The sequence below is a fragment of the Megalopta genalis genome, chromosome 15, assembly GCF_051020955.1.
Source record: "Megalopta genalis isolate 19385.01 chromosome 15, iyMegGena1_principal, whole genome shotgun sequence".
In the NCBI taxonomy this organism is placed as follows: Eukaryota; Metazoa; Arthropoda; class Insecta; order Hymenoptera; family Halictidae; genus Megalopta; species Megalopta genalis.
In genome coordinates this window covers 4,197,298-4,216,615 of record NC_135027.1, presented here as the reverse complement: position 1 = coordinate 4,216,615, position 19,318 = coordinate 4,197,298, and the positions used below count along the sequence as shown (strand labels likewise).

The window sequence follows — 19,318 nt, the reverse complement described above, 5'->3', positions numbered from 1 at the left end:
TCAATGAGCATAATTTTGTCTCCTTGTCTCCCACCCACTTCGTCCTCTTCAGCCCGCGAAAGTTAGTGTCCCGACGAAAATGGCAACCGTCTTGCGGTCCTTTTTGCTAGTTTGCCTCCCCCCCCCCCCCGAAAACCGTTAGTTAAGGAGATTATCGAAGGTCCTGGACAAAGTCCGCGGCCCACCGAGAAACGTGAGTAGAATCCTGCGGCGTGGTCCCTTCCTTGAGGATTACGGGCGTAGGATTTTTTTAATCCCTGCGTTCGATTGTCGTTTCACGAGGGAACAAAGGTACACAGGTACACGGGTACACAGGTGCGAAGAACACCGGAATCGATAACGGTGACTCAGGGGCCGAACCGGGCCGGTTGTGCGTTTCCAGGACAAGAACGGGTATAGAGCGTAGACAGTGTAGAGCATGTATGTATACCAGGGACGATTCGAGAGTATCGATCACTCTTAAATAACGCCGGTGAACGTCTGTTCTTTCGCATTTGTTCGGCTGGTATCGCCCGTTGTTCTTCCAGGAGGTGGACTAATCTTTCGGAACGATTTTCTAAAAGCTTCGACGATCTCGACAACGCGGAAGAACACAGCGAGCGCTATCGATTGTTCGAGGACAAGCACAAAAATGCTTGTGTTCACGAGCTGTTTCGTAGGTCGAAACAGCAGGCGCGGACGTCGACAGAAATTTTTGTCAGCGACGTTATTCACGGTTAATGGACACGCATAAAGCATCGTGCGCCGGCAGGCGGATGGCCGGCCGTGTTTCATCGAGCGAGTTCGTTGCGCTCTGTTGTCGTCGGTTCCACATTTTACGCAATTGAATAAATGAATTGGCACGTCCAGTTGCCGTCCGTGACTCTCTTTCTCTCTCTCTCTCTCTCTCTCGCTCTCTCTCTTTCTCTCTCTCTTCCTCTGTCTCTTTATCTCTCGATCTCTCTCGGCTGCGAATTATTTGTGCTCGCCGTTCCAAGACAAGCGGACGAGCTAATTTCGGCCGCTTAAATGGGGGAAATTCCGCGAATCCAACTCGTTAGGCTGTTCTCGCGGCTAATCGCTGCCCTTTTGTTCCTCCATTCCTTCGTTTTCCGTCGCGAAAATGAAATCTGGTCTCGCAGAGGCGTGCATTCAGTTTCCCGACAATAGAGTTTCAATGGTGCTCGATTTACACGAGTTGGTTTCGAACAGGCGGTTCGAAAACCGCGGACTCCCGCGCTTTGTCCCACCTGCGCCGAACGGTAGCAGCGTTTTGAACCGCTGTTCCCAGTTTCGTTTGTGTTTCGATAGCTCGCCGGATCGGCCAGCGTCGCGAGAAGGAGCAAAAGGAAGACGGAAAGGATGACTGGCCCGGCTGAATGTGGGCCAACTATATTTGTAGCGGACGGATGGGCGCGAAACACGAGATAATCCGGTGAATATGCAGTCTCGAGTTTCGTTGCTACCACCGCGCCGAGAATCCTTTACCGCGTCTAATTATCTTCCGTTCCCCGGCATCATCTCTCTTCCTCTCTCTTTCTCTCTCTCTCTCTCTCTCTCTCTCTCTCTCTCTCTCTCCATCTCTCTCTCTCCCTCTGGAAATAAACGAAGGAATGTTTCCTTGAAATTCGCAGGAGCTCTGCCACTACCAAGGCAGCGTGCGAGAGATGCCCGGCTCCTGGGTAGCGTTGTCGACTTGCAGAGGACTGAAAGGAGTCGTCTTCGACGGCGAGAACCTCCACCACATCCAGCCGGAGAGGGAGACCCTGGACTCGAGGCACTATATCTACAATCAGAGGGATCTCGTCGCCAATCACACATGCGGTAACAGAAATCAATCGTTAGACCGCGGATTTGACGCGTTTGCGACGAAAACGGGTGGCTGTGATTTCGACACTATTTCTACCGATCATTTGTACACGTCTACTTCGATCGAATTAATTATACAATTGTAAATACGAAAAACTTGGAAAAATGATTTTAAGTTTATATTCTCAATTACTAAAGAAATTCCTGAGCGAGACTCGTGCTTCTTGCAACAGAAACAGGTTCATTCGAACACCGATAACTTTTTTAAAACTGGACGAACTCTCTTGAATTTTTTGAAAATATTAGAGGGCCTAGTTTACCGTACAATGGCTGAAATACTTTTCTTTTTTAATTTTGCTATCGAAACGTCGAAATCCTGGTCTGAAGTTAACGATGACCCAATGCGGTCCTATTTAAATGACCCCGCAGTTGGCTCTGTGCAAGTAATAACGCAAATGAGTGCAAAGGTCACTAGATCATTGATATTTGCGAAGCGATTAATATTGAAAAGTGATGAAACCACTGCCACGTCGATATTTAACTCACTCGGGTCACATCGAAACGAGCTCAGAGCTGACTCCGAGCGAGTACAGAGGACAAGCGGAGAAGTAGGCCAGGTCTTGGACGATTTCGGCCACCTTGGAATCCTCGGTTCTTGAACAGAGACTCGTTCCCAGCCAGATAGGAAAACGCCGACGGTCTCGGCTGCGTTCTGGAGCTGCTACCCTTGCCCGTTTGGGACTGGCAGACCTGTCCCGGACTGGTCTCTCCTTAACGGTCTTAACGAATGTGGGAGCGAGATTCTGCCGGCCGCCCGTCCTCTTTGTCCGTAACTCTACCGAGAACTCGACCGATGATCTTGGGTTTTTGTTTCGCGCAGGTTACGAGGGAACGCCGCACCATGTTCTTGGCCCCGAGCACCGCGGGATCGTCACCAGAGCCTCCAGGGTACGTTGCACCGTTGCAGAAAATCCGTAGAACTTTGTTTCCCTTCGGGAACGAATCCCGGTTTCGTACACGATTTCAATTTTTCGAAGCTGCATCGGAGTCGGTCCGGTGCACAATTACAGTAAATTCTCCCAAATTGTCCCTTAGCTTGTAAACAAAACTGGATAATGTGGGAAAAGGAGATACGATTATTCGAGTCCTGCGGCTCGTCGTTTTCATAGTTGCTGACAATCGGCAATTATAAAAACGAACCGCGAAGCTCGAGTAATCGTGTCTCCTTTTCCCAAATTGTCCAGTTTTGTTTACAAGCTGAGAAACAATTTGAGATAATTTACTGTACACGAACGTCCTCGAAGGGTTTAAATCCTCGGCACGAAGTTTTGCTCGGCCCTCGTCCTAGAGATTGCGTTTCCTTACAGCACAAGAGAGCGGCCGAGGTGATCCGAGGACCATATAACGCGAACAGACACTCCAGATACGTGGAGCTGGTGATAGTGATCGACAAGAAGGAGTTCATGGCGCTGGACGAGAATTACGACAAAGTGCACCACCATTGCAAAGACATTGCCAACATCATCAACGCGGTTCGTACGACAAACGTCTTTCTTGCTACCGACAATGGTTTTCGAGGACTCGAATAGAGTTTCTTTTATGTTGCAGCTGTACATGCCGCTGAACATATTCATCGCTCTGGTCGGCGTGCAGATCTGGTCCGACACGGACGAAATAACGCTGTCGACGAACGGGGACACCACTCTCTCGAACTTCCTTCGCTACCGAAGGGAGAAGCTGGTCCAGGACATACCGAACGACAACGCCCAGCTGTTGACGTGAGTTTCGAGCCGTTGGTAAACCGATCGGCGAGAGAATCGACGGCAAACTGACGAAAAACGGTTTTGGAACTTGCAGGCGGATCACTTTCGAGGGAGGCGTGGTTGGTAAAGCGCTTAAGGGGCCGATATGCACGTACGAGTTCTCTGGTGGTGTCTCCATGGATCACTCAACAGTCGTGGGACTGGTTGCCGCGACCGTCGCCCATGAAATGGGTCACAACTTCGGCATGGAGCACGATTCTAGCGACTGCGAGTGTCCCGAAGAGAAGTACGAGTCTTCATACACCAAAAACTTACTTTATGTTAGAAAAGTCGCGACTTGTACGAAGATAGAATTTAGATCATTTAGTAAGGTTCTGCAGAGAAACCGATGAAGGTATCACCATAAAGGGTATAATGAGTAGGAGACAAGGCTATAAAGAAAAAGGTAGGATAACCCAAAGAATAGAAAATAACCCAGAGGCTATAATGAAACAGGTAGGATAACCGAAAGGATAGAAACAGTGTGCACTAGATAGAGTAGACAGGATATCTAGATGGAGTAATTAGAACATAAGAAATGCGAAGAAAGAAGGAATGAATGGAACCTGGTGAAAAGCAGAATGAGTTGGTCAAATTTGTAAAGACAAGTCCGATTTCTAAACCTGAGGCTAGATAAAATAAGCGCTAGCGAATCAGTCCAGTAACAGCTGTTTTCTTATCACAGATGCATAATGGCGTCGTCGAGCGGCTCTGCTGGGCCAACGCACTGGTCTAGCTGCTCCCTGGACCACTTGGCTCTGGCGTTTGAGCACGGCATGGACTACTGTCTGAGGAACAAGCCGCAGAAGCTGTTCGACAGCCCCGTCTGTGGCAACGGGTTCGTCGAGCCCGGAGAACAGTGCGACTGCGGCTTCAAGGAGAACTGCGACAACCCCTGCTGCAACGTGACCACCTGTATGCTGCACAGCAACGCGAGCTGCGCCACCGGGGCGTGCTGCGACCTCAAGACCTGCAAACCGAAGACCGCGGGCACCGAGTGCAGAAGCGCGGAGCACGAGTGCGATCTGCCGGAGTACTGCACAGGCCAGAGCGAGTACTGTCCCGTCGATGTCTTCAAGATGGACGGTGAGTCCTGCAACATGGGCAAGGCTTTCTGCTACAAAGGCTCCTGCAGGACTCACAACGATCAGTGCAAGTTGCTCTGGGGACCCACTGGCATCTCCTCGGACTCGCAGTGCTACGAGATGAACAACAAGGGTACAAGACACGGCAACTGCGGCTACAGACGTCTCGACACCAGCTACGTCAAGTGCACCGACCAGTAAGACGACGTTCCTTCTTGACAAGGCTTCTCTCCGATTTTGAGAAGCACCTGCTAGAAAGTCGAGACTAAAAGGAGAAAGTATAGTAGAAGAAATGGCTACTTTGTACATTATTTTTCTGAATATTATTCGGATCACATTAATTATACGTATAGTATATTCATACGATACATTGTATGAATAATAAATACCACAAATTGAACAACGTAGTTCTTGTCTGTTTAGCGGACTAAACATTTATTGGAACTCTGTTTTATCAAAATCGGAGGACGCTGTAGATTTGATTCACATTTACCCTACAAGAGAAAAGAATGCATTTTAATTGCCCCTTTTATGGCACCCTTTCAGGAATCTCCTCTGCGGGATGCTGCATTGCAAACACTTGAACGAGAGGCTGGAGTTCGGCATGGAGTCCGTTGCGATTCTCAGTCACTCGTTCATCAACAACGGAGGGAAGATCATCCCGTGTCGAACGGCAATCGTCGATCTAGGCTTGAACCAGGTGGACCCTGGTCTAGCTCCTGACGGTGCCAAGTGCGCGCCTGGAAAGGTAACGATGGGATACTGTTCTAATCTGTTTCTCCTGGGAAAAAGTGATCGATCGAAATCGCGAATACAATGATCCACGGCATAGCTGTTGTTAACCGACTCGATCGATCGACCACATTTCACGGGGTACTAAGAGTACAATTTCGCTGCAGCATGCGCCTATATCCGATTACTATAAACGTTATGACCGATTTAGATGTGCGTGAACCAGAAGTGCATGTCGGTGGCCGACCTGCGCGCGTCGGTGTCTGGCGGGCAAGCGTGTCCGAACAATTGCGGTGGGAACGGCGTGTGCAACAGTTTGGGCCACTGTCACTGCAATCGCGGCTTCCGGCCGCCCGACTGCACTCAGCCGGGCGTGGGTGGCTCCGAGGACAGCGGGCCGGCGCAGGATCCGAACGGTGAATCGATTTCGTTCAATTTCCCGAGATCGTTGGCGTTGGATCGTCTCGAGCTTCATCGAAGGACCAACGCCAGCCTACCACCAAAGCTCTCGTTGCAATTTGTTCTAATCTTGCTTCTCTGTTCGTTGCAGCGAGGAACGACTTCGCGATGGTCATGTACATAATCTTCCTGGGCATCGTGCCGATGGTCGCAATATCTTCGATCGGGATCTGGCTCAAAGAGAAAAAGTACGTATGCTTCGAGCCTGTGCTAAAGCCGCGCAAGCATCAGCCGCGGCCGACCTCGGGTCACACGATCGGTAAAAACGTATACGAGCGAATGGTCATGTTCTTCTCGTCGCGGCCGGGGAGCCTCAGGAACGAGGACCGCGTGTACACGATCAGCGACAATCTCCCGACGAAGGAGAAGCTGCAGATCACTAAGACCGGCCTGATCTCGACCACTAACCCGGACGCGATTAACTGCAGCAGCAGCATCGAGTACCGGAAGTCGATGCTGCTCGCGAACGCCGGTAACCAGACTAACGGTCGAACCAAACCGAACGAGATCGTCGACCGGAAATCGATTGAGTCTGACCGGTCCGCCACCGCCGCCGCGACCTCGTCCTCCGTAGAGTCCCGACCGCGCAAGAACTCGCTGCGAACCGAGCTGGGCACCAAGATATCCGAGCGCATCCAACAGATGCAGAAAATGACCGCAAAGAACGTCAAGGGGCTCACGGTCAGAACCGACATGAAACCGGAGCACTTGAACAAAGCTCCCAGCCCGTCGCCGAAGACTGGCGAGCCCTTGTTGCCCGTCAAGCAACCCTGCATCAGGGTCCAATCTCCGTTCTACAATAAAAAGCCTCCGCCCCCGCCCGCACCCGACCAAAGCCTCAAGCCAAAGATCCGACCTATCCTCAAGCCCACGTAACAGTTTCCTATCACCTCGATGAACGCATTGTCTACCGGTTGTTCGAGGAATCTCTGCGAACTCGCGATTGGTCAGACGGTCGCAATAACATTTTCATACGAACGATAACAATAGGATTCCGGTAGACGAAGCGTCGATATCCAGAAGTGTTTCCTTTTAGTGCGGAGGTCATGGCGACCCTTGATCCCTCTGTCACGACCATGATCTTCGCGCTAGGACGAAAGCAAGGTTGGCGGTAACGGTGGCGGCACTAATCGACTCATTTTGCCAAACGATAGAGTACGGATGCACTGTGATCTTTATACTGTAACAACGGAATTAACGAATAGTCGGCGGGACCTCGTCTCCATGGGTAGTGGTCCACGTAGACCGAGTCCTGTTGTAGAATTTTTATACGTTTCGAGACACGAACCGTGCTCGTACGAGCATATCGAACGCGAATGCGTAGAATTTTGTACTTATCACTGTAGAGATTAGAGGAATCGCGCGCGCGTACGTAGCTTATTTATTCTTGTTTTGTCGTGGATTATTTCATATGCTCAAGTAACGACACACGCGCATCGCGCATTTCGAGGATACTATTATAAATATATATAGTATATAGATACATATTATGTGTTAGAGTGTGCACGTCGTGTTAAAGTATTAAGCAAGTGGGTGATAATAAGACAGAACGACGGTTGCCCTGTCGCGCGGCGTGATATTTCAGCGATTTAGAAATTATCCTGTAAAGTATAGGCAACCATTCGAAACAATGAAATAGCCTAACAACCTGAATGGTTACGATAGTTCCAAAAATATTCTTTGACAAGCTGTAACGCTATTAGATACGATCACTGAACTATTGCGCTGCGTGCAGGGGCGATATAAGCTATAATACTCTATTTAGTTAAAAATAGCTCAACCGAAGGACAGGTTTGAGACCCGTGGACTTAGAGCATGGCTAGAACTTGCGACACGAGCATGAGCATGTGTGGATTCTGTTTTTCTCGATTACTTTTGCATCTTGAGGTTCGCGGAAGTGGCTCGAGGTTCTCGGCTCCTCCGAGTGGACTCGGTGTACGCCGGGACACGTGTTAACGACCACGTAATACTGGAAATTAATCTCTTTTAACAAAAAAAAAAGCAAACAAACAAACAGAAAGAAGGTAGCGAAGGTATGAGGAGGAGTAACCGGTGTCCCTTCTCTCTCTCTTTTTCTCTCTCGAAGGGAATCTCGGAAAACTGCACAGAGTCGCTCGCACTTAAGCAGAATGGATTGTACATGATTATTCTCAATAAACTGTAATGTTTCTACACGGACAAGTGTACCGAATTTTCTTCATAGTGAATCGATCGAACGAAAGCAGAAAGCAGATACGAAAACTTCCTTCTTCCAAAGAGCTTGCGACTAACACTTTAATCTCTCACTAACACCATCTATTCCTGCAAGTGTTTTTTTTCTGAAAACGTGTGTTTGCATGCGTGTTTCCCTACAAGAACGTTCCCCCGAAACACTGTGTCGGACCGGTGCATACGAAATGTGAAACGGCTCCGTGAGAGACGCGCGTCCGTTCAACGGAACCGGGAGCATCTCGTATGCACCAGAACGAATAAGAATCTCGCACGTGTGCGTGAGAGAGCCGCGATGCACGCGACGATCGAAGAGAGCTAAGTGCATGTAACCGTTCAACCTGAGTAGAGCGTTCAGAGTGCACACGCGATTGTTGGTTGTTTGTGCTTGACATTTCAGGAGCGATCGCGGCCACAATGGGATCGATCGTCCGAGTCCCTTGCCCCGAACGATCGAGACGATCGATTCTAGCCTGAGTCAGGACCCGGCGTGCGCGAGCTTATTGCCGAAGCCGGAGACCGACGAGCGTTACAACAATAATCTGTTCGGCCAGTTCAAAGGGTTCTCGATCACGCCGATCAAGAGCCAGCAGAAGAGCAACGAGCCGACCAAGCCAGCGCCGCCTCCGCCCACGATCCCCACCGTGGCGATCAAAACCAACATCAGAACGCTGCCGAAGAGCGCCGCGCCACGAAACTCCATCCTAAACCCTTCGTCCGGGTACAACAACGAGGTGCCGTCCGCGCCACCGGCACCCAGCCTGCCGCCGTTGAACCCAGGCCGTCCTTCGATCAGCAGCCCGGTCTTGGCAGCGACGACTTGCACCTCCGTGGAGGTGATATCAACCAAACCGCTTGCCCGGCCCTCTTTGGACGCTCCAACGAGACCGGCGCCCGCCCCGCCAATTTCCGCCGAGCTCCAGCGGCTCCAGAGACCCAACAGCACTCCGTTGACCAACGTCCTCGTCACAGAACCCGAGAAAAGGCACGACAAGGGCGGCACTCTGAACAGGATAGCCTCGATCCTACGCCCGAGCTCCGGCATCATGAAGGCGGGCCTGCAGATATCGCAGAAGGAGGAGAAGAACACGAACTCGCTGCCCAGACTGCAGCATCACAAGGCCAACAAGCTGGTAAACAAAGAGATCTTGAGGAACCTGGAGATATCGAACCCGATTCCTCAGAAGGAGATAGAGATCCCGACCCCTGCGATACCCGTGGTCTCCGCGGCGGAGACGGAGAAGAAGAACGTGGTGCTGAGGGCTCAATCGATGAGGGACAGCAAGATCACGCCCAGGCCCAATATCCAGACCTTCGGTTCCATGAGGCAGACCACGCCGGTCAAGAGGCCCACCAGCATCCCCGCGAGCACCAGGCCCACGGCTCCGCCGCCGGGACCTCCGACGATCTCCAACTCCGCGGAGAAGATGAACGAAACGGGCAAGATCCCCGGGCTGCCCGGCTATCAGACGCCGCAGGTCAAGAGCTCGCAGAAGATCGTCGACGACACGTACGACGACTGCATGAATCTGGTCCCGGAGTCCTCGCTGACCAAGATCACCGAGGAGTCGCCCACCAGCGACAACATCTACGCGGTCATCGAGGAAACGTTGCCGGAAAAAGCGAGAAAGAACCTCGCGGAGCAGCAGCTGACCGTCGACAAGCGGCTGGACAACGAGTACAAGCTCCCGAAGCCGGTCGAAGCCTCCGCGGCCGCCGCCGGCGTCGAGTCGATGGGTCTGCTGTCGGAGATCGTCTCGGAGATCTCGAACCGGAACTTCGACTCCATCTACTCGACCGCCACCATCTCGCGGAAGTCGAAGAACAACGAGGAGGCGGCCAAGACGCCGGAAGAAGCCTACGTGAACTCCGCTCACTACAAGTCGCCAGGCAGCATCTACTCGAACTCCGCGTCCGGCAAGTTCAACTCGTCCAGCTCGACGACCAGCTCGGGCTACTTGAACCCCTCGGTGCTGAACGTGCCGCGACAGGAGCCCGAGAAGCCGGAGAAGCCGGAGCCGAAGCAGATCGACAAGACCAAGCTGGCGTCCCTGAACTCGTCGAACCCGAACTTGAACGACGACATATCGAAGGAGCTGGGGATGAAGCCGAGCAACGCCGACAAGCCGGCGATTTCGTCGAAGACCAGGCCGGTCCAGCGAGCCGCGACGAAGACCGGGGAGGACACGGTGGATGGTAAGGAGCAGCCAAGGCCCGTTCTCGGCCGGACAAAGACGCCTCCCAGCATCGCGAAGGGATCAACGGCGAAAAATCCTGAGAACACGTTCAGGTCGAAACAGCCCCCCGACGGCAGCTCGAAGGTATCGAAGCAAGGGTCCAGCGGGAACACGGAGAAGGAGGACTCTGCCACGAACGTAAATAGATTATCTGCGAAAACTGTGCCTTGTAGCCCTAAGGATAGCGGGGGTAAGTTCAACAGCCCGGACGTGGTGTCGAGCTGTTCGAGCTCGAACCAAATCAGTACAAAGTCGCCGGACGTGCTCGGGAACAGCGGCAAGTTCAGCTTCCCGGTGAAGAGCGCGCAGAAGGTGCCCACGCTGCCGAGAGGCGGCAAGAGTCCCTCGACGCCCTTGAAGCCGCTCGGGATCGCCAAGACGACCTCCGCCCCGGCGGAGAGGAAGAAGTCGCCGACGACCAGCGGGAACGCCGGCATCGGCAAACCTCTGGCCTCCGTGAAGGAGTCGGTCTCGAAGGTCTCGCAGGCCAAGCTCGTTGCCCCGAAGGCAGAAACGAAGACCGAGACGAAGACGGAGACGAAGGCGAACCCGGTGCAGAGGGCCGCCGCCGGGAAATCGAACGTGGCGTCGCTCCAGCAGAAGTTCGAGGCTAACAAGAACTCCAACGCGAACGCGACGAGGACAGTGGCCGGCGTGCACAAAAGGACGGTCGCGAAGACGGCAGAGGGGAAAAAGTAGATCTCGGGAGCAGATGTACTCGAAATAATCTAGTCTGTCGGTGACTCGCTTGTCGAGGGTGCGACGAGCACGAATGGCGCTCGAATAAGTGGTTCTATGTCTCGATCGTTCGAGGATCTTCGGAGTAAGCTTCGAAACGACGAAGAAACGCGTCTTCTATTATATTACCTGTCGGACTTCTCGAAGTGGTCGGATCGAGATTTTTGTGCTCGTTCCGACGGCAGCTCGTGACGGCAGCGACGCGCAGATACGTACCCGGAACACGCCCGGTGTCTCGGATCGCGTGCTCTTGGGACAGCCTGCCTCTTCTACCGGTGTACATAGTAGTTACTTAAAAATTCTAATATTTTTTGTAGAGATATCTCACCCGTAATCCACGTGCAACACTAACGACCGACGAACATGGGTTTGTTCGTGAGAGAATTTTTTAACGAACGAGACGACTAAGCATCGATTTATTTTCAAAAGTCCCGCGAGAAATTCTTCAACTCTGTGATATACGTGTAACGAAAGAAATAGCACAGAAACATTGCGCCCGCGTTGGTGCCAACTGCTAACGCCGTTGACTGCCGAATTACTGGTACGCCGGGCTCGTGGCAGACCCCAAAACGGAAGGAGAAACGCCGAGAAACTTGTCGGATCGAATTCTGGACGAACGCTCCGTCGATATTTTATTTTTAGCTAGCGTATAAAATAATGGAAACGTGGAGACTTCAGCTTTTATTGTAAACTGAGATTAGAGATACGATGTTGGGGTCCCTCGTGATCCCGGTGTACCGGTGTTGAGGGTGAAGACCCCCGAAACCCCCCCTGAAAGTCAGAGCGATTCTTCTACCCTTCCGCGTTCGGTCTACTCGTCCACATGTAAGAATAAAACCCTCGTCCAATCCCTCGCGTTCCCCGCCCGACGCATTCTCCACCGATGCTTTTCGTTTCTAAACCGGATCGCAGGAGGACCGACGCGGCAGTCAACCAGTTGAAAGAGACGATAGCAGATTAGAGACGCTCGACCAAAATTTATCATTTTATAAAGATAGAGTTTTAAAGAGCGAAATTATAGCCCCGAGACGAGAATCATATCGAAGAGAGCTCTGCACCTTTCCAAAGATTAACCGTTAGAATCCCCAAGCCACCGAGATCACGATCATACGTACCATCGCAGAACTTCGCGATACGAGATTCGAAATTCGTTAGAGCGAGGTCCCTTTTATTTTTGGAGTCCGGTTTGGTTTGAAAGTTTCTTCTTCGCAGGCAGCTGCAGTCGCTAGAAGCAACGCGAAAGACTTCGAAACGCAGGACAGAGTTCCTAATCAGCTGGAAACATGGCAACCCCCGTTCGAATCCCGTAACGATTATAATACATTTATTTGTGCAGCTCCGTATTTGCCTAGCAAAACCAACGAGAAGAAAATCGGATCGAACAGAATTTAAAACGTTAAACCAAAAAACAAAGGAGAATCCTGATTTGACTGATAAACATGAGAGAGAGAGAGAGAGAGAGAGAGAGAGAGAGAGAGAGAGAGAAAGAGAGATATAGCAGCGTGTAAATATGTGCATATTGTAACATAGACGTAAGTCGTATTTTATACAACGTACCTTCGTGCCCATGGAGTTCATTTTCGCGGCCGGCTCCACCCCATGGGAGCAGCCTATGCGAGATATGCGACTTTTCAGCATTTAGCTTTTTAACGGTGTCAAGTTCGATTTGTTGTTAAGCGCGTGAGACTCGCCTGTACCAAAAATTACAGAGAAAAGCAAAGGGAAAAGAGTAATAAACGACGAGGAAAGAGGAAATAGAAGAACACGCAACAGACCAAAAAACAGAACGGGAGAAAGAGAGCACAAGAGAAAGAATAGAAAAGGTTTTATTGAACGGTTGCAACGTGTTCGTGTGCATTTGCCGATTCGAGGCACAGCGATCTCTCTCGCGATCCACGTTCACCTGTATACGATTGTTCGCTTTTTCATTTACACAGTTCCTATGTACAGACGCGCCTGGATATGCGTTGGAATTTTTCTGAGTATAGCCGAGCAACCTCGGGTTCAATAAAGCTTTTCAACAATGTTCAAGCGTGTTCGCCGCCGCGTGTCATTTGTAAAATCGCTCTCAGCGCGCTTCTTGTTCCGCTGTAAAAGACAATCAAGACGTTCCGTGCAGCACGCCACGTGTACGAAATAATGAAACGAAACGAAACGAAAGAAAACGAGACGGTATCGTCACTTTTTCGAGCAGAACCTTGGCCTGTTTTCTTTTTCAAATTGATTGCGATCGATTGACCTCCTCTTGACCCCGGAAAAATTCGTGCAGCGATCAGGAACGCGCGGCTTTCTATTGTTCGCGAGAACGTTTAACGAGCATCATCTTATTCGAGGGAACAGGTCAACGAAACCGTGAAACGAATCGACAAAATTTGTTTGTTGCCCTTCGTCAACTTTGCAGCCTGCTACAGCCAACAGACAGCATCATTCCATTATGCAATTATGTTCGGTACCAAAGACGAACCGCGTTTCGCGCGTTCGAAAGGCCAAGATGTAGACTACTTAAACCTTAAACGTTGTGTTAATACTTGTACAATTTCCAGTCTATGGTAACGTTACAATAAATTCTTTATTCCATGCATGCGATCGTCTGAATCATTGTAGCCGATAATCATTGGAAGGTAGGTGTGTACGCGCGGCAGATGCAGGATGCAGCGTGTTCACCATGGAAATGCATACCAACGAGCGAGATTTAAATAACGCAACGAAGATGCTAATCTTTTTTTGTAGAAACCTATGGTACTATTTATTTAATATATTTTGTACGTATTGGATGCATTGCAATGTCGTTCTCCCTGTGAACAGTACTATAAGATCGTTTGGACAACGATGAAAAAGAAGTTATATTTATTTATAACAGTGCTATAATACGTACAGTAGTTCACAACCGACGATTGAATAACCTATTTTAAGAAGCTGCGATTACGCATCGGTTGAATAGAAAATCTAATCGTAAATCGCAACTCATAATCAAATATTTAAAATGTAACTGCTAGTCATTAATCGTGCTAAAACTTTGCCCGACTCGCTTGTACAATAAGTTTCTTGTTTGATGAGAATTACATGTATGTATGTATGCATATATCGATTGAAAAACGAACTTGTCCCCCCCTTTATATTAAGAACTTAATTGGAATGAAAAAAAGAAGAATATAAATATCAAGAAGCTAATCGAAGAGTTCGCAAAGTGGGAGAAACCTTCCCTTACCACATTTTCCCGCCAATAGGATCGGTTCGCTAGACCGTTGGTACGTTTATAAAGAATGAATTCGTTGATACGTTTTCGTATTGTAGCACTGTAAACAGCATCGTCTCTCGGAGCAGTCAAATTGTACGTCTTCCGAGTGGAAACGTACTTTTTGTTCGATCAATTATCAATGTTTTTCTTCGAAATGTAGGAACCCCTACGGAGAGACCGTCGATGTTTCGCGATGTACACAGTGTGCGTCGCGACGATGGATTTCAATTTACGATTAACGTAAATTTACGAGCACGTAAGTGTCAGTTCAATTAATACACTTATCGATCCACGTCGGTGACAATATCACGAGGGGCCTGAGAGCATTTTGTTGAAAATGTTGCCAAATTGACCAGACACCGTGTATTTTTCCACCGGATAATACACGAATCCTCGTTTGTCAGGGAACCAATAACCTAACAATTCTCTCGTAAGTGGGGAACAGTTTTCAGCGATGTCTCATGTATCGAAATCATCGGAATGTTTCTGGGGCTCGTAACGTTCTCATCGAAGTGCTTCGCATTGCCATTTTCAAGTAAATTGTGCACCGACTTCGCGTTACATTGCGACAGTTTGGGCGAAACGTTATACAATAGTAAAGCTGTCTTTGATGTTCCAGGGTATAAACAGATTTCCGTTTTCGTGCTGCGAAAATGGCACAAACGATATTGCCGAAACTTGCCTCGAAACCAATAATTACGTCAGCCATGTGCCCCACCGATTTTTCAACGACAACCCCCTTGTCCGACGTGAGTTTGACATTTGCGATATGAGGAGGGTTGTTACAGATTTCGATGGCCAAAATTTGTCTATAAATTATACTGCTGTAAATAAGAGAAAAATTTTAGGATTAGCAAATATTGAGAGCAGTGATGGATCTATAGTTACTGCGATACAATGTGAAAACATATCAGATGTTTATGTCAGCTGTGTTTACTACCTAAAGTTGTCAAAGATAATCAATAATAATGCTTCAATTCCAAAAGCATCTAATATTCTATCGTATGATGCCCAATGTTCTCAGCGTCAAACGAAGTTTGGCTGTTAAAACCTAAACTACTCTGCGTATGCTTCTTTACCCTGTTTTAACATTACACATTTGCAGGTATTAAACTCGGAGCCAGTGAAAAGACTATTGAACCAACCAAATATCATTGTTAGAGCCATTCCTCTTAATATACAAACAACTCCAAATTCCTACAACAATGTTACCAATAAGGTGAAAATGACTCATTTAAATGTAAAGGAATCAAAGACCAAATTAAATACAACGATTCTACCTGAGAATATTAAAGAAAAAAATGCAGACGATGAAAATCTTTTACCTTCTAAGATAAATGGGAAATCAGAGATTATGCTAGTGCCTATAAAATCAGAGAGAAAACCTTGTGGACATTATGAACCATGTGAGAACATAGTATGCGACGTGGCAGTGCAACAATACATGGATAGAGATGGATCATCGCCTTTGTTAGCAACTAATATAGAAGAGGATGAGATAAATGCACCAGTCACGAAACACTGTAAAAATGAAAAATGTGATGCACTGAGCATCGATCATGATCGTTGCCGTAGAGCTGTAGTAAGACTATATAGATGCAATCGGTCAAAAGCCTGCGACATTTGTGGCACCGAGCTGCAGACGCGAAGATGTCGCATACACCACAAAAACTGTACAAGAACGAACGAATACAGGCATAACGAATCAAATAGGGCTGAAATACTGAAAGTACGAATGCGGGAGAGAGAGATTCAGATGATAGAGGCTTCCAAACTAAGCAGAAAGGACTATACAGACCCTGTCGCGGCATTGGAAACTTTGAAAAGGAATGAAGAGATAATCATTATCCCGAAATCAGTTCCTGTTCGGCAACCAACTACCAGTACAGTACCCGTGACTGCTCCTCAGCATAGCCCGCACATAAACAATGTAAATAACATTTTTGGAAAACTTTTACCCAACATACCATTCGTATTGCCACAGCAAAGTCTAGTTGTTGGTAAATCGCAGTGTTCTAACGAAAATGGCATAACAGCCGCGATGCAAGTAGCTATGCCCGATGCTACGAATCAACCGTTTATACCATCGACCAATTCTGTTCCTTTAGCTCGTAATCAATATGTTACGTTTGCAACGCAGCACAGCTCGCAACCGTTAACGTTGAACGACATACTGTTTACGCAATCTCACGTTATGAGTACACCGATTCAATCAAAACCGGTGCTCACACCAATCCGCGTCGTGCCTATAACTAATTTGATAACGCAGCCGTCGTTGTTGCATCAGAAACAAGGTATACCCAGGTACTGTATCATGGCGGATTCTCCTATACCCATACCACTGACCATAGGAAATTCACAGTCCTCGAAATCAGTGGCAGTATCGTTGACTGTAACGAATCAACAACCTGTTCAGCAAACGACGGCCCCCTTGACTATAACTAATTCATTACCCATTCCGTCGTTGATACCAATAACCACAGCGAAGCCACAGCCTACTCAACAACCAATTGCACCATTGACAGTACCAAAACCGACTCTAGTTCCGCGGGCAATAACAAAAATTGAGATTCCAAACGAGTCTAATATATCATTTAAGAAAAGGAAACCAATATCGAAAAAGAAACGCAAACATAAAAAGAAAGAGTTCAAATGTAAGTATTGTCTTAAGCGTTTTAGCACGGATTGGTACTTCAAGTTGCACGTTGCCATGCACACTGGCGAGTCACGATATTCTTGTAAGGTGTGCAAAGAGTCTTTTGCTAATAACATCGAGCTGAGGAATCATATGGTACTCAATCACAAAAAAAACAAATTACCCGAAGTTCAGGCTCTTATAAAAAAGAAACGGAGTCTACAGCAGACCTTCCAATGCTTGGACTGTCCCACGAATTGTCCTACCATGAGAGATTTGAAATATCATAGACAACTGAAGCATGGCAGAGTAGCGTGTGCCTTGTGTCACGCTGAGGTGATGCAGGAGGAATTAGTCAAGCACTTTGCCTCAGTGCACAATCGAACAGGAAAAATTTTAGATAGAATGGACGCTGCCATGGAAAATGGTGATGTGTCCGACGAGGATTTCGACACAAAGGATTTTGTGAAAATTGATACGAATAGCTTACCAGTAAAAACAAAGATCGAAAACGACAGTAAAACGAATGGACACAATTCTAATTATGATGAGATTACTGTTGAAAATATCAAAATAGAATTGGACGACTTTAATGAAACGTAAAACATTCCAATTGTAATCGCTCATTGAAGTCTCAAAGAACGAAAAATAATTATTCAAATTGAAAGTATACTTGTTATGAAACTCGAGTAAGTGATTGTTGGCAGAATATGCATAAGTACTATGATTAACCAATTGTTACTTTTTCCACAACTGAATTTTATTCGAGTTTTTCAACTAATTAAATTATTAGATCGTAATTTAAATTACGTAGCAGGTTTCGCACAGAAAAAGACATTTTAAAATATACCCAGATCTTTGTTTCTTATTCATAAAATAGATTATATATAAAGAGATAATAAGAACATTATTCAGATGAGTTAAGGAATTATATTTTTCAAGAAAGTAACACGCTCGAAGAAACTGCTACAGATTAAATGGAAATTAAATTTAAGAGTAAGCAAAAATTTTCGAACTGTGATATGTGACCATCTTTCCACTGTAACAGTTTTATCATTTCACGTGAAAAATTTTAATTATGACAATTGTGCAAGCAAACAAAGATATAATCATACATATCTTAACGTGCATGGTCAGGTAATTTCAATGAGAAATAACTACATAATCTTTTCATTTTATTCTAGTAAAAGTATTTTATATGGAAAGAGAGTTAAACGCCATTTTTGATGCATGAATGCATACAAGCTGCATTGTGTTCCTTTTATCTTTAGTTGTATAGTTATTTAAAAGTATTCACTCATTTGTTCATCAATTCATTCATTCAGTCAGTCATTCATTCATTAACACATACATCTAAGTTTGTAGATGTTTTAGGTATTTTTGAAATCACTTTGCCAACATGGAAACAATGTATGTAATTGTTATCACAAAAAACTTTACGCAACATCAGCTTTCTTATCAGAACAAAACCTTGCAGTAGAAGTATGGAAACGAAATTTTTATTGTATGCTGAAGACGTCGACCGTCACTTCACTTATTACAATGAAAATGCATTGCTACATGTAGAACGATATGAAATAGACACTACTTGTATGTAGCAACTGTTCTTAGAAACGTTCAACTTCGTGAAATAATATTATTCACATGGTACTTTCATATCGAAAAGGATATATGGGAACTGATGTCCGATATACCAGAGTTTTAAGCTGTATTATTATTGTCCGATATGAAATAACAAAGAACGCCTGTTATACAGACAGAAGGTTGACAAATCTTATATCTTGTTATAGAATGTGCTTTAAATTCTGAAATGAATACCCAGATTTTACCGAACGTTGACCAGAAAAAGAGAGAGAATAAATAGATACATTACAGAAAACTTAGATGAAAAGGTAATTTTCGTGTCACCCGAATATGTTCCTCGATAAAGGAAATAAATAAAATATCACGTGCCTTCTAAATTTTAATGTTCCTTACGCGAGAATAATATTTATTCTGTTGGTTACTTTACCGATTTTCGATCGACAATAACATTTATCGAATTTTCCATTCATGAAGCTGAACAGTCATGTTACGATCTACTAATTTCATAGATTTAAAGACTTAAACATCATTATTTACTGGTATAGACCGCATGAGAATTTCTCAAATTATGAAGCTGTAAATAGATTATTTTTTCAGTGAATATAATCACAGAAGTACTAAGCGAAATATAATGCGTCCTAAGTGTAACTTGTGGCAGATATTGTTCATTGATGTATTTATAGACGAAGTTTTTGTAATAAATGAATATTTAATAACACAGCATTTATTTAAAGTGACGTTTTATTTTTAGACACAAATTACGTTGTTTGAAACATATTCTTATTTGGAGAAAGATTAAAAGCGTTAACTTG

General features: G+C 46.8%; 2 protein-coding genes across 4 annotated transcripts in view; both read left to right on the top strand.

Moving 5' to 3' along the window:
• Meltrin (disintegrin and metalloproteinase domain-containing protein meltrin) overlaps positions 1-13,630 on the top strand; it is a 67,932-nt gene extending 54,302 nt beyond the window's left edge. The window contains exons 4-13 of the mRNA XM_033485708.2: positions 1,614-1,803; positions 2,669-2,736; positions 3,156-3,320; positions 3,397-3,566; positions 3,646-3,837; positions 4,276-4,872; positions 5,222-5,423; positions 5,619-5,823; positions 5,958-6,054; positions 8,475-13,630. Coding sequence (XP_033341599.2) covers positions 1,614-1,803; positions 2,669-2,736; positions 3,156-3,320; positions 3,397-3,566; positions 3,646-3,837; positions 4,276-4,872; positions 5,222-5,423; positions 5,619-5,823; positions 5,958-6,054; positions 8,475-11,010 — 4,422 coding nt within the window. The 3' untranslated portion in view covers positions 11,011-13,630. The remainder of the gene's footprint in view (positions 1-1,613; positions 1,804-2,668; positions 2,737-3,155; positions 3,321-3,396; positions 3,567-3,645; positions 3,838-4,275; positions 4,873-5,221; positions 5,424-5,618; positions 5,824-5,957; positions 6,055-8,474) is intronic.
• A 145-nt stretch (positions 13,631-13,775) lies between these two features.
• LOC117229298 (uncharacterized) lies at positions 13,776-19,229 on the top strand. 3 transcript variants are annotated; one of them, XM_033485709.2, is made up of 3 exons: positions 13,776-14,543; positions 14,907-15,036; positions 15,393-19,229. In XM_033485709.2, the coding sequence occupies exons 2-3, from the start codon at positions 14,941-14,943 to the stop codon at positions 17,523-17,525; spliced, it is 2,229 nt and encodes a 742-aa protein (XP_033341600.2). In that variant the 5' UTR covers positions 13,776-14,543; positions 14,907-14,940; the 3' UTR covers positions 17,526-19,229. The 3 variants fall into 3 exon arrangements, with proteins under 3 accessions (XP_033341600.2, XP_033341604.2, XP_033341603.2); XM_033485713.2 differs by lacking the exon at positions 13,776-14,543 and adding an exon at positions 14,557-14,717; XM_033485712.2 differs by lacking the exon at positions 13,776-14,543 and adding an exon at positions 14,557-14,822.
• Positions 19,230-19,318: the final 89 nt, after the last annotated feature.